Below are 13,909 nucleotides of genomic sequence, written 5' to 3' on the forward strand. Positions count from 1 at the left end.
GTATGTGTTTCTCTGCCATGTTGTATGTGTTTCTCTGCCTCTGTATGTGTTACTCTGCCATGTTGTATGTGTTTCTCTGCCATGTTGTATGTGTTTCTCTGCCTCTGTATGTGTTTCTCTGCCACGTTGTATGTATTTCTCTGCCATGTTGTATGTGTTACTCTGCCATGTTGTATGTATTTCTCTGCCATGTTGTATGTATTTCTCTGCCATGTTGTATGTGTTACTCTGCCATGTTGTATGTGTTTCTCTGCCATGTTGTATGTATTTCTCTGCCACGTTGTATGTATTACTCTGCCACTGTATGTATTTCTCAATAAAATCTATAATATGAACAATAACATGTCTAACTCTCATTTCCTTCTTCTTCCTCCGGGTTCAACACAGAGCCAGACTAATGGGCCAGCGCAAGATGTACATTTAAACTAAAATTCATACTTTCAGAATCTTTACCATCCTTGCACAAAATAATTAACAGAGAGAAAGACGTTTATACTGATGTATTTGTGTGTGTGTGTGTGTGTGTATGTGTGTGTGTGTGTGTGTGTGTGAATAATTAATCAATGCAGTATCATCATCATCAACTTTTGTTTTTGTTTTAAGCTCTTTTTTTTTTTTTTTTTTTGGTTACTGATGAAAGTATGTCAGTTACTCAAAACAACTGACTCCTGTGTGAGAACACAAAACTGCGAGTCAGGTGCGAGGAGCAGCACAAGAACAAAGCCTCATTCATGTCTTCATTTCAATGTACTGAGGTGTACGATGGCATATTTAGAATTTGATTCACCTGGGGACTTTCTTCACAACTTCTCTCTTTTCCTTAGACTCACTTAAAACATTTTTTTTTTTTAACAAAACTTTGCATGAGGGTGGGGGGGTGGGGGGTGGGGGGAATTGGCTATCTGCGGCAACCTTAAGGTAACACATGATACATTCTCATGTTCCTATCAAATCCAAGTGCTACACCAATGAAAGGACTTTATCATAGATTCTGAAAGCTATCACTGCACATTGCTTTACCACTTAAAGAAAGATTGCACCAGTCAAAAACTTGATATGTTTATTACAGGGATGAGTTTCACTTCAAACTGAGCTGGTGAGCACCATCATTATCAGGACTTATGATATGATTTGGTTTCTTTAAGGTCGTTTTACCCTGACAGATTTCTTAATGGTCCTTTTACCCTGACATGTTGAAATCTTTGTTGACCAAGGGCTGGAGTACATCAATTATTATGACAAAAAAATATTGATAAGTGACATCTGTTAAATATTATTTAATTCTGTAAAACAAAGCTCCACTGTAAGGTGTGTCATGTTGCAATCATTGAACACCAGACTATGGGCGTCTGATTTTCAAGCATTTACTGCATAGTATAAACATGCATCCCTGGAGCTTTGAAAATGGAAATGATGTGCTGCCTGTTCAACGAGGAGATCCCTAGCAAGTTCTCAACATTTCCATAACAAACAAATAAAAAAGAATGAAAATATAAACGGGGAGCTTCAGTCTGATATCAGGATCGTCTGCTATACAGAAGAGTTGTTTCCCTTCACTACTTCAATGGCCCTGAAACCTGGATGACCATGACCAGAAGGTATATGCATGCCTTTGTATGTTGTGGCAATGCACACTTAATGATTGACTCTTTCAGTGAAATGCCTGTTTCATGGTCAGTGACAACTATTTGCCCGAGGATAATTTGGTAAAAGACTGTAATTCTCTTTTTTAAATCTTGAATGCAAACTTTTTTTTAACACTTACTTACTCTAAATTGTACTTTTCTGAAAGGAAATTGATACTATTCAATTAATTTCACATTGATGGGGAGTGAGGGGGGGTTGCACTGAACAGTTCTATATAGTGATATCCTCTCCTCAAGACAGCAGCCTCAATCATGATACTCTCCTCAAGACAGCAGCCTCAATCATGACACTATCCTCAAGACAGCAGCCTCAATCATGATACTCTCCTCAAGACAACAGCCTCAATCATGATACTCTCCTCAAGACAACAGCCTCAATCATGACACTCCTCAAGACAGCAGCCTCAATCATGACACAAGTTTGCACTGCAGCAACCTGTTGTGACAAGAACGCAACACAAACCAACTCATACAAAAATTTAGAGAGGCGCAATAGCCGAGTGATTAAAGCACTGGACTTTCAATCTGAGGGTCCAGACACTGCGCCTGGTGGGTCAAGGGTGGAGATTTTTCCAAGTCAACACGTGCACAGAACTGCTAGAACCTGAACCCCCTTCATGTGTTCATGCAAGCAGAAAATCAAATACGCACTTTAAAGATCCTGTAATCCATGCACAACCCTGAAAACGGACTACGGCTGCCTACATGGTGGGGTTAAAACAGTCATACACGTACAAGCCAACTTGTGTACATATGAGTGAACGTGGGAGTTGCAGCCCACAAACGAAGAAGAAGAAGATACAAAAATTTTAAAATATGATAACTCTCCATGTGGGAAACAATTCAACTCCATCAAAATTGAAAGAGGCATCAGTTTCTACTTCAGCCTGAATCATTTAATTCATCTCTGTTATAACTTGCCAAAAATTAAATGCAAAAGAAATATTGCTTTTTTTCTGGATATACTGTTTCTGGTGATCTGTGGAGCACTTTCTAAATCTAAACTTGTACTTGAGCTAACCGAGTTCTGCGTGTATTGTGATCTGTTATTTTGGTTTAGATTTTTATCAATCCATCCAGCCCTGGGACTTGATTCAATGATGATCAGCTATGCCATGCATGTACTACTACTTAGTCATTCTCAATCATTCTCCTGTTTCTATTTTTAACTACTCAGCAAATCATCATCATCATCATCATCATCTAAAGTCAGCAGCTATAAAATGTAACATCAGTCTGTCATTTCAAGTAGACTCAGTCACCAACTGTGAACAGAACATTTCTAATTCAGTCCATAAAAGGATTCACAACAAGATGAAAAAACTTTTTTTATAAGTCAGCCAAGCATCGTGATCATGACAAAAATTTACCTGAAGCAATGTTATGATCTGGTCATCAAAAACAAGGCAAACAAAAACAACAATTAAAAAGCTAAAATTCATCAAAAACAAAATCCACTGAAAACATGCAATGAATGTTATGCCAACATTCTGATTTTCATAATATTCAATTTAAACTTGTCAGCAATGTTGTGATCCAGATGATTACATCAAAACAGTTTTTTTGGGGTTTTTTTTGTTGTTTTTTTAAATCTCATCAACTGCAGCAAAACCAGTTCTCTGCTGCATCGGCCCTGTCATCACAACGTCCCAGGCAGATAGACCTGTCTCCAAAACTAAAACCAAGACCCAGGCATCATGAAGAAAATGGCCAGTACTTCACCTTCACTTATCCCTAACCCACAGACTTTTGCCTACGTTGCTGGGGCAGCAGTGAAGACAACGCACCACCACTCTCTTCCACCTCTGATGGAATCCCAGAGTGGAGGAGGAGGCCAGTGCTACTAGCAACCATCAGCTTGTGTCAGGACGCAGCATCCTCATCCCACTCGCAATCGCTATCCCCACGACTTCCATCAAGGTCAGGGTCATGGACCAGCGGCACTGAATTGGCTGCCTGACCCGAGGAGGAGGAGGAGGGGGGGGACCTGAGCACCTGAACAACTGGGGATGTGGCATCCCCCACCTCCCCCTCCTCTCCCTCCCTTCTGGCCTCTCCCCTTGACACGAGCTGAACACACACAGGATGGGTATCAACGTCACCACCGGTATCACTGCCATTCACTTCCTTTCGTTTCCTCTCTTCCATCGCCTGTTCACCAGACCACAGCACAGGTACAGCTCCAGCAGTCACAGGGCCGATCCCTGTGGGGGGGTGTGGCGTGAGGTCTGACGCTGTGTCTGCCCCGGGAGAGAAGTCTTCACGTGGCATGACCTCTGAACCCACAGTCTGTTGGCAACATGATTGGCCAGGACAGCTGACTGGGTGCCCATGTTTGCTTGTAGGACACCTAGCACCTGACGGTGACGTCTCACACTGCAGGCCATTAGGCTCAAACACATGTAACTGTAAGCAGTTAAGGTCACATTTCCGTTTCTGATGGGTTCGCTTTCTGACGGTTGTGCTGCCTGGTTTGAAATTATCTTTGACAACTATTTGTGTCTTGTTACTGTTCTGATGTCTTTGTCTAGGGCACTTTGAAACATGCTTGAAAACATCTACAGAACCTAAACGGCAGTTTGTTTTGATGTAAGCTGAGTCTGAAATATCCTTGCTGTCTGCTGCATCATGGTCACAGCATTCATCGGAGCGAAGGGACGTCAATGTTTTGAAATCATCACAGTTCCCGGCATGGCAAAGTCTCCTGCCTGTGACCTGCTTCAACCGCAGCAGCAGATCTTCACCGATGCTTCTGCCAGTGTCACAGTGTGCCGCTTGTTTGCTGCCGTCTTTCTGGGTCATGGCTGCCGTGTCACTCTCGTGATCTCTCTCTCTATGGACAGACGTTTCCTCCCAAACAGCTTTGTTTGAGGTGTTACAGAGGCTGTCTGAATCACACATGTTCTCCTCCACACAGGAAATGGAGGACACTTTCACTTGGGTCACACCTCTCTCTCCATCTTTCTCTACCCTGAGGTCCTCATCAGTGAGGTTGTCGCACATGTCATGCTGACCTGGTTCTTTGCGTCTGTCTGTTTCAGCATGCTCGGTTGGCTCCGATTCCGCACACTCCTTCGACAAACTGTTTCCAGAGTGAGAGGAACAGTCAGGAAGGGGCCTGTGGGGCCTCAGGAAGGGGCAGGGGGTAGCGGGGACCTGTACATGATAGATCTGAGGCTCGTAAGACGGGCGGAATGGGGAGTAGAAGCTGCCAGGGTAGACGGGCGCGCGCGCCGCGGAGTAGTTTGCGTGGGGCCCAGCACTGGAGGGGAGCTGGCTGAAGGAGGGGAAGTTGGGGAGGGTGGAGGGGATCTGCATGTGGGGGGCAGGGTAGAACGGGGCCGCCATGCTGGACTGCACAGCGGTCGGGGCGGTGTGGAAGTTGGCATGTGCGGGGAAGTCCGGGTGGGGGAAAGGCACGGCGCAGGGGAAAGCCGGCTGGGAGGGAGCGGCGAAGTGGTTGGCTGGAGCCGCCATCCCCAACTGGCAGGACGAGCCCAGGGAGTTGGCGTAGTAGCTGCCACTGGAATGGATCCCGTACGACACCGGAGGCGTGGCCCAGGGGCTGGGGTGGGAATACCCATAAGGCACAGGCCCCCACTGGTGGTCGGCAGGGGGGCGGTACTGCTCTCTCTGAGTGAGGGGGGGGAAGTCTTTGGTCACGCTGCAGGCCGGAGACGCCTGGAGGGTGGTGGTGCTGCCCACTCCGAACCCGCAGCTGGCCCCGTTGGTTCCCGGCCCCAGGACGTGGGCGGGGCCTCGCCCGGGGTCCATGCTCCTGGTGTCTGACATGTAGGACATCCTGCAGGAGTTCAGCATGGCGTTGTGGTGCTGCTCGAGCGCGCTCGTCCTCAGAGGATCACAGACGCCTTTGTTCATGGCAGGCACACCGTTGGACCTCACAGTGTCGCCCATTCCTTTGTTACCAGACATCCCAGCACCGGTTTGTGGTGGCTCTGCGATTCCTTTGTTGGCTGGGAACCCACCGCCGGTCCTCATGGGATTGCCGGCACCCATCCCTTCGCTGACGGGCAGACCGCCTGTTCGGAGAGGGTCACCTGCCACGCTGTTGACGGGCAGTCCGTTGTGTCTGAGAGAGTCGGAGCTGACCGCACTGTTGGCCGGCATGGTGAAAGGCGCCTTGGCCACCTGACAGGAGCTCAGCTCCGCCGACTGAACCACCGCTGCCGCAGCCGCCACGGCTGAAGGGTTGACGGTGATGGGCTTGGAGGCAGGGGTGGGGGGCAAGGTCGAGGGGGTGGAGGAGGAGGAGGGTTTGTGGGGGGAGTCCTGGTTGGTGCTGCTGCAGCTGCTGCTCCTTCCTCCTCCACCACCTCCCACCTCCTTCCCCCTCTCCCCTTCGCTGGTTTTCCCACTGCCATTGGTGACCGCCTCCAGCCGGGAGTGGGGAACAGGCTTTCGCAGGTAGACACACTTCCGCAGGACGCAGGCCTGCTTGAGGATGTCCTTGCGCAGGCAGTACTGGCACTTGTTGCAGTTGTCCTTCACCTGGCACGGGCCGCACTGACCGCAGCGCCGCCGTCGCTTCAGCTGGAACTTGCCCCCCCCATCCGACTGGTCCATCCAGCCCCCCAGCTCCGGCGGGTGGGTCATCCGGTTGTCATGGTAATGGCTGGCCATGAGGTACTGCTGCTCCGGCATTGGTGCATGGTAGGGCAGCCTGTAGTGTGCCATCTACATTAGCCGTTGGCTTCTGATCACATCTGAAACCACAAAAAAAATAATAAATAAATAAAAAAACAGAACTGGTTTAAACTCATTCTACTTGTGCCATGATTACTTCCCCCGTGGACCAGCTACAAGTATTCTCGTACCAACACACTGTTCGGATTCCTTTAATCCTTGCTTGGTACGGATGGCATTCTAAACTGAACCGTTTACCGACTGTGGAAACATCAAAACGAAGCTTTGTTAAACCGATTAAATCAACAAATTTCCCACAGAGTTTAGCTGTTTTAGCGAACGCCCTGTTTATTTCTGCAATGGTCTCATGTAGCGCTGGTCTAGGAGAGTTGTAGCAGGCTTGTAGCTGTGGTGTGGAAGGAGTTAACTAAAGCCAATCTGAATCAGGAGTTAACTAAAGCCAATCTGAGTCAGGAGTTAACTAAAGCCAATCTGAGTCAGGAGTTAACTAAAGCCAATCTGAGTCAGGAGTTAACTAAAGCCAATCTGAGTCAGGAGTTATCTAAAGCCAGTGAACACAAGAGGTCAGGTGATTTCTGCTGTTGTTTTTTTGTTGTTGTTCTGGTTTTCTCTACTTCTTCTTCAACCTGACCGCTGACTTCCCAAAATGACCAGATGAGATTCACATTCTGAATACTAAACTTGCAAGGACCAAGGTGACGGCAGAATGGTTAAGGTGCTGATCTGCCATCCGGGGGTCTGGGTTCAAATCTCGCTCTCGCTCTTTCTCACAAGTTTGACTGGAAAATCAAACTGAGCGTTCAGTCATTTAGTCGTTCAGATGATACGCTGAGGCCCCATGTGCAGCAGGCACCTGGTGCACTGGAAAAGAACCCATGGCAACTACACTGCTGTCCTCTGGCAACACTGTCATCCCTCCTGGAGACACTGACACTGAAAACTAATCACACATGTAACACATCTACATCAGTAAACCTGCCACTGATGTGGTCAACTTCTGTATAGAATCCACATCATGTAACACATCTACATCAGTGAACCTGCCACTGATGTGGTCAACTTCTGTATAGAATCCACATCATGTAACACATCTACATCAGTGAACCTGCCACTTATGTGGTCAACTTCTGTATAGAATCCACATCATGGAACACATCTGTATCAGTAAACCTGCCACTGATGTGGTCAACTTTTGTATAGAATCCACATCATGTGCTACATTTGCTCAGCATTAAGGATTTTACTGCATGGGATCAGAGCGCATGCACGTGCACACACCCAAACACATGCACACAAACATACAGGCACACACACACACACACACACACAAACACTCACAGAGACGTGCACACACACAAACACACCCACGCACACACACGTACATGCGTATGCACACACACACACATATGCACACACACACAGACGTATACGCGCACACACTCCCACGCTCACACACACACCACACCCTTCCCCACTCACACTCGGTGTCAACTCACAGAAACACACACCCAAACACAAAGCATGAACAATAAAACAAACAACAAATAACAACATTATTTCACAGCAACATCTACGAAGACGTCAACAGATAAAACAGAAAGTCTGTCAGCAGGGTTGGCCGGGCTTGGTGGAGGGGGCAGGGGGGGGGTGGTGCTGGGGAGGGGGGGGGGTAATGACAAACGCAGAAAGGAGTGGTTAATTCTTACCCCTCACGAAAGTAATAAAACCAAATATATGAAAGGCACACATACACACACACACACACACACACACACACAGGGGAGGGGGTGGGGGTGGAGGGGGGGATTAGGAGGGATGGGGGTGGAGGGAGAAAGACAGAGAGGGTGGGGAGAGAGAGAGTGACACAAAGAGACTGATGGAAAGAGAGAGAGAGAGAGGGAGAGAGACAGAGAGAGAGAGAGAGGGAGAGAGAGGGAAGGAGGGAGAAAGAGACAGAGACAGTGAGAGAGGGAAGAGAGAGAGAGACTGACAAAGAGAGGAGAGAGAGAAAGAGAGATACTGACAGAGAGAAAGAGAGATACTGACAGAGAGACTGGCACACACAGAGAGAGAAGAGCGAGTTTAAACTGACAGAGAGAGAGACAGAGACAGAGACAGAGAGAGACTGTGAGAGAGAGAGAGACTGAGAGAGAGAGGGAGAGAAAGAGAAAGACAGAGAGACACAGAGAGAGGAGACAGAGACTGACTGAGAGGAGGAGAGACAGACAGAAACTGACAGAGAGTGAGGGGGAGAGACAGAGAGAGACAGGGGACAGACAGAGAGAGACAGGGGACAGACAGAGAGAGAGGGGGACAGACAGAGAGAGAGGGGGACAGACAGAGAGAGAGGGGGACAGACAGAGAGAGAGACAGGGGACAGACAGAGAGATAGGGGACAGACAGAGAGAGAGAGAGACAGGGGACAGACAGAGAGAGAGGGGGACAGACAGAGAGAGAGAGACAGGGGACAGACAGAGAGAGAGGGGGACAGACAGAGAGAGACAGGGGACCGACAGAGAGAGAGAGACAGGGGACAGACAGAGAGAGAGAGAGATAGGGGACAGACAGAGAGATAGGGGGACAGACAGAGAGAGAGACAGGGGACAGACAGAGAGATAGGGGGACAGACAGAGAGAGAGACAGGGGACAGACAGAGAGATAGGGGGACAGACAGAGAGAGACAGGGGACAGACAGAGAGAGAGAGAGAGGGGACAGACAGAGAGAGAGGGACAGACAGAGAGAGAGGGACAGACAGAGAGGGGGACAGACAGAGAGAGAGGGGACAGACAGAGAGGGGGACAGACAGAGAGAGAGGGGGACAGACAGAGAGGGGGACAGACAGAGAGAGAGGGGACAGACAGAGAGAGGGGGACAGACAGAGAGAGAGGGGACAGACAGAGAGAGAGACAGGGGACAGACAGAGAGGGGGACAGACAGAGAGAGAGGGGACAGACAGAGAGGGGACAGACAGAGAGGGGACAGACAGAGAGGGGGACAGACAGAGAGGGGACAGACAGAGAGGGGGACAGACAGACAGAGAGGGGGACAGACAGAGTGGGGACAGACAGAGAGGGGGACAGACAGAGAGGGGGACAGACAGAGAGGGGACAGACAGAGAGGGGGACAGACAGAGAGGGGGACAGACAGAGAGGGGACAGACAGACAGAGAGGGGGACAGACAGAGAGGGGGACAGACAGAGAGAGGGGGACAGACAGAGAGGGGGGACAGACAGAGAGGGGGACAGACAGAGAGGGGGACAGACAGAGAGGGGACAGACAGAGAGGGGGACAGACAGACAGAGAGGGGGACAGACAGAGAGAGAGGGGGGACAGACAGAGAGGGGGGACAGACAGAGAGGGGGACAGACAGAGAGATAGGGGGGACAGACAGAGAGGGGACAGACAGAGAGGGGACAGACAGAGAGGGGGACAGACAGACAGAGAGGGGGGGACAGACAGAGAGAGGGGGGCAGAGAGAGAGAGGGGACAGACAGAGAGAGGGGACAGACAGAGAGATAGGGGGGACAGACAGAGAGGGGACAGACAGAGAGGGGACAGACAGAGAGGGGACAGACAGACAGAGAGGGGGACAGACAGAGAGATAGGGGGGACAGACAGAGAGAGAGAGGGGACAGACAGAGAGAAAGGGGGACAGACAGAGAGAGGGGGACAGACAGAGAGGGGGACAGAGAGAGAGGGGACAGACAGAGAGGGGGACAGACAGAGAGAGGGGGGGGACAGAGAGGGGACAGACAGAGAGAGGGGATAGACAGAGGTAGTGAGGGTGAGGCCTAAATGGGTGCAGTCGACAAAAGCTGCAGACGGCCGCTGAAACATAATCCCTTACCCTCCTTTCAAAACTTAAAAAAAAAAAGAGAGAGAGAAAGATATATGCATGAAAAAGAGGACAGAGATTCTGACAGACAAGAGATTAGAAATGTGTGTGTGTGTGTGTGTGTGTGTGTGTGTGTGTGTGTGTGTGTGGATCTGTATGTGTGTATCTGTGTGTGTGTGTGTCTGTCTATGTGTATAGATATGTGCATGTATTGAAGGACACTTTTAATATAAAAAAAAATATATATATATATATATATATCTTAAACAGTATCATCAGAACTGAGCAATGGTGGCCTAGTTTGATATAAATCTCTCTCTTTCATCTTCAAACAGGGGTTATGACAACACACATGCAGTGAGTGACAGGTGTTTTTTTTTGTTGTTTTTTTGTTGTTGTTTTTTTGGACTGTCCCCTGCCTATTGTAGTCCCCTCTTCAATTCCCCCGGGGTCATACATAAACAATGTCCATAGTGACCTGACCCACGTTCTGGGTCACAATGTACCCCCTCTCCCTTCCCCCAGCCCTCACTCCCACCTGCATGCTGCACATTAACAAAAAAAAATAAAATAAAAATAAAAATAATCATTTGGCCGATAACATGAAGAGAAGGAGAAGAACATGGCTTGTCCACTTTGTTTTATTTTAATATATATATATCTCTCTCTTTTCTTTCTCTCAAAGGGATAAAAGCTGAATAACTGGCGCTACAACACTGCAGGAAAGAGAGGCAGCAGTTTCTGTATTCTCTTTCTCTTCCAACTTCATGCATAAAAGGTGGTGGTGGTGGAGGAGGAGAAAAATTGAAAAGAAAACTAAAGAGGAGTGGTGTGGAGAAGGAAGGGAGGAGAGGGGTGGGAGGAGGAGGTGTGTATGTGTGTGTGTGTGTGTGGGTGAGGGTGAGGGGGTGCAAGGGGTGTGGGAGGGCGAGGTGGATATGGTGGGATGGGGGAGAGGTGTGGGGAGTGAGGAGGAATCAGTTGTGTATAGAAACTATAAAACAAGTTCTTGCTGACAAGTTTGTGCCCTGTATGAATTCATAGCAGGGCAACACTGTGTGTGTGTGTGTGTGTGTGTGCGCCCCACTGAACTGCACCTGGAAGGTGGGGACACACACACACACACATACACACACACACAGGTGAATGATTCTCGACTCAAGAGGACGAACACCTGAAGTCTGAGTGAATGTTTGTTGGGAGGGGGGCGGGGTGGGGGGGGGTATGGGTGGGGGCGGTGTGGGGGGGGGGGGCTGGATGATGAGGACGTACAACAGAGGTGGGCTATAACAAGCCTGTATTAAAACCAGTTTTTTCTTTCAGAGGATTGAAAACAGCTCTCCACCCCCCTTACCCCCCCCCCTCCCCCCTCATTTTTCCTTTCATCATGAATAAACATAGCTTCTCCATTAATATAACAGATCCCATACTGTAAGGACTCTTTTTTTTTTCTTTTCTTTTTTTAAAGTATTTTACTGCCAGTGTCAGATACTGAGCTTTTTTTCTTTTTCTGTTTGCTCTTTTTCAGGAGGAAGGATCTAGAATAATTTTCTGTGATATACTTGAGCAGTGAAGTACTGCAGCTGTATTTATCTATAGACAATAAACCAGTCTGGAGTCTTGAGAATATCAAAACAACTAGCTTTTGCTTTTAAGTGTCACTTTGACTGAGATCATTAAAACCACACACACACACACACACACACACACACACACACACACACACTTGTTTTTGTTTTTGTGTGTTTTTTTTTGTTGTTGTTGCTGTTGCTTTTTTTAAACTCGACCCCTTTTTATTGTTAACATTTAGAATTTGAAAAAGAAGCAATCAAAATTTACAAGCTGTTAGTTAAATATACTGACTGTATGTGTTAATTATGGTACCTGCTTTAAACATGGTCTATACCTGCTCTTTAATTATCTACGGTTGTCATGATAGCAAAAATCTGCTTGTAAACTTTCCACTTCAGACCATTTCACACATGAGACTTGCACCGAACATCAATGTGACCCCTTCACAGAGCCTCTTCCAATAACACATCACACCAACACACCAATAACATGTCACATCACACCAACACACCAATAACATGTCACATCACACCAACACACCAATAACATGTCACATCACACCAACACACCAATAACACATCACACAACACACCAATAACATGTCACATCACACCAACACACCAATAACATGTCACATCACACCAACACACCAATAACATGTCACATCACACCAACACACCAATAACATGTCACATCACACCAATAACATGTCACATCACACCAACACACCAATAATACATCACACCAAAACACACCAACAACACATCACATCACACCAAAACACACCAACAACACATCACACCAACAACACATCACACCAACACACCAATAACGCATCACTCAAACAGACCAATAAACAAGTCGCACCAACACACCAATAACTCATCACATGAACACACCGATAACACATCACACCAAACACCACGTCACACTAAAACACCAATAACACGTCACACGAATAACACATCACACCAATAACCCATCACACCAACAATGAATCACACCAACAACAGATCACACCAACAAACACATCACACTGACAGAGACAAATAACCCATCACACCAACACACCACAGAATGAAAGGTGTGGGGAAAAGGTGTGGGGAGAGGGGGCAGGCAGTGAGGGGGGGGGGGGGGGGTCAGGTGGTCCGGATGGTATGGGTAAACGGAAGTGGGGGAGGCGACAAGAAAAAGACAACGCTGAACCACAAAATTCATCACTCCCCCCCCCCCCACTCCTCCCTCCCTCTGCCACCATCACCTCCCCCCATTAAACGACCCTTCATGTCCCATCCTCGACATCCGCACCAAATAATAACAAGGTCACAGAATCAGGAACTTCTTTTTTCCCCTGCCCTTTCACAAGACTGATGATGAATGAAAAATTGATGAGGAGGAGGAAGGCTGATGGACCGGTATGGAGCTCCGTTAAGGTTTGGGACTACCATGTGACAAGGCTGCATTCTATGTTTCCTTTTGTGTGTGTGTGTGTGTGTGTGTGTGTGTGTGTGTGTGTGTGTGTATCGTGTCAAAAACCATGCTTGGGAGAACAATCAACTGCATTCCTGGTTGGGAAATCGGAGCAAGACTCAAGTTTCCAAAGATGCATCCCTAGTTGATTGAATGAATGAACCTCAACCTTGTGCTACCAGTGATGGGTGCATTAGCTGAGAGGTGGGAGAGAGAGACAGTGGGAGAGAGAGGGAGAGAGAGAGAAAGGGAGAGAGAGAAAGTGATTGAGAGAAAGGAAGGGAGAGAGGAGAGAGGGAGAGAAAGAGAGGCAAGTCGGAGAGAGAAGGGGGGAGAGAGAGAGAGAGAGGAGGGAGAGAGAGAAGTGGGAAAGAGAGAGAGTGAGAGAGAGGAAGGGAGAGGGGGAGAGGCAGGTGGGAGAGAGAGGGAGGAGGGAGAGAAAGAGTGAGGGAAAAGAGAGGGACAGGTGCCAAAGAGAACTCAGAACTCAAAACGCTTTTTTCAAAGATTAAGATTTTAGGCATCTAGCCTATTGTTCCAATCTGTCCTTGGACAGAGAGACAGAGAGCGGTGAGAGACAGCAGGAGAAACAGGTGGGAGAGAGAGAAAGAGAAATAGGTGAGAGAGAGAGAGAGAAATAGGTGAGAGAGAGAGAGAGAGAGAGAGAGAGAGAGAGAGGAGGCAGGTGGGTGAGAGAGATGGACAGGGGTGAGAAATGAA

At 48.0% G+C, this 13,909-nt stretch overlaps 1 protein-coding gene across 1 annotated transcript in view; it reads right to left on the reverse strand.

The window, feature by feature from the left end:
* Positions 1–3,509: 3,509 nt before the first annotated feature.
* Positions 3,510–13,909, reverse strand: part of LOC143301594 (uncharacterized) — a 32,962-nt gene continuing 22,562 nt past the window's right edge. Inside the window, exon 2 of the mRNA XM_076615987.1 lies at positions 3,510–6,370. Coding sequence (XP_076472102.1) covers positions 3,510–6,341 — 2,832 coding nt within the window. The 5' untranslated portion in view covers positions 6,342–6,370. The remainder of the gene's footprint in view (positions 6,371–13,909) is intronic.

Source organism: Babylonia areolata, chromosome 27 (assembly GCF_041734735.1).
Source record: "Babylonia areolata isolate BAREFJ2019XMU chromosome 27, ASM4173473v1, whole genome shotgun sequence".
NCBI lineage: Eukaryota > Metazoa > Mollusca > Gastropoda > Neogastropoda > Buccinidae > Babylonia > Babylonia areolata.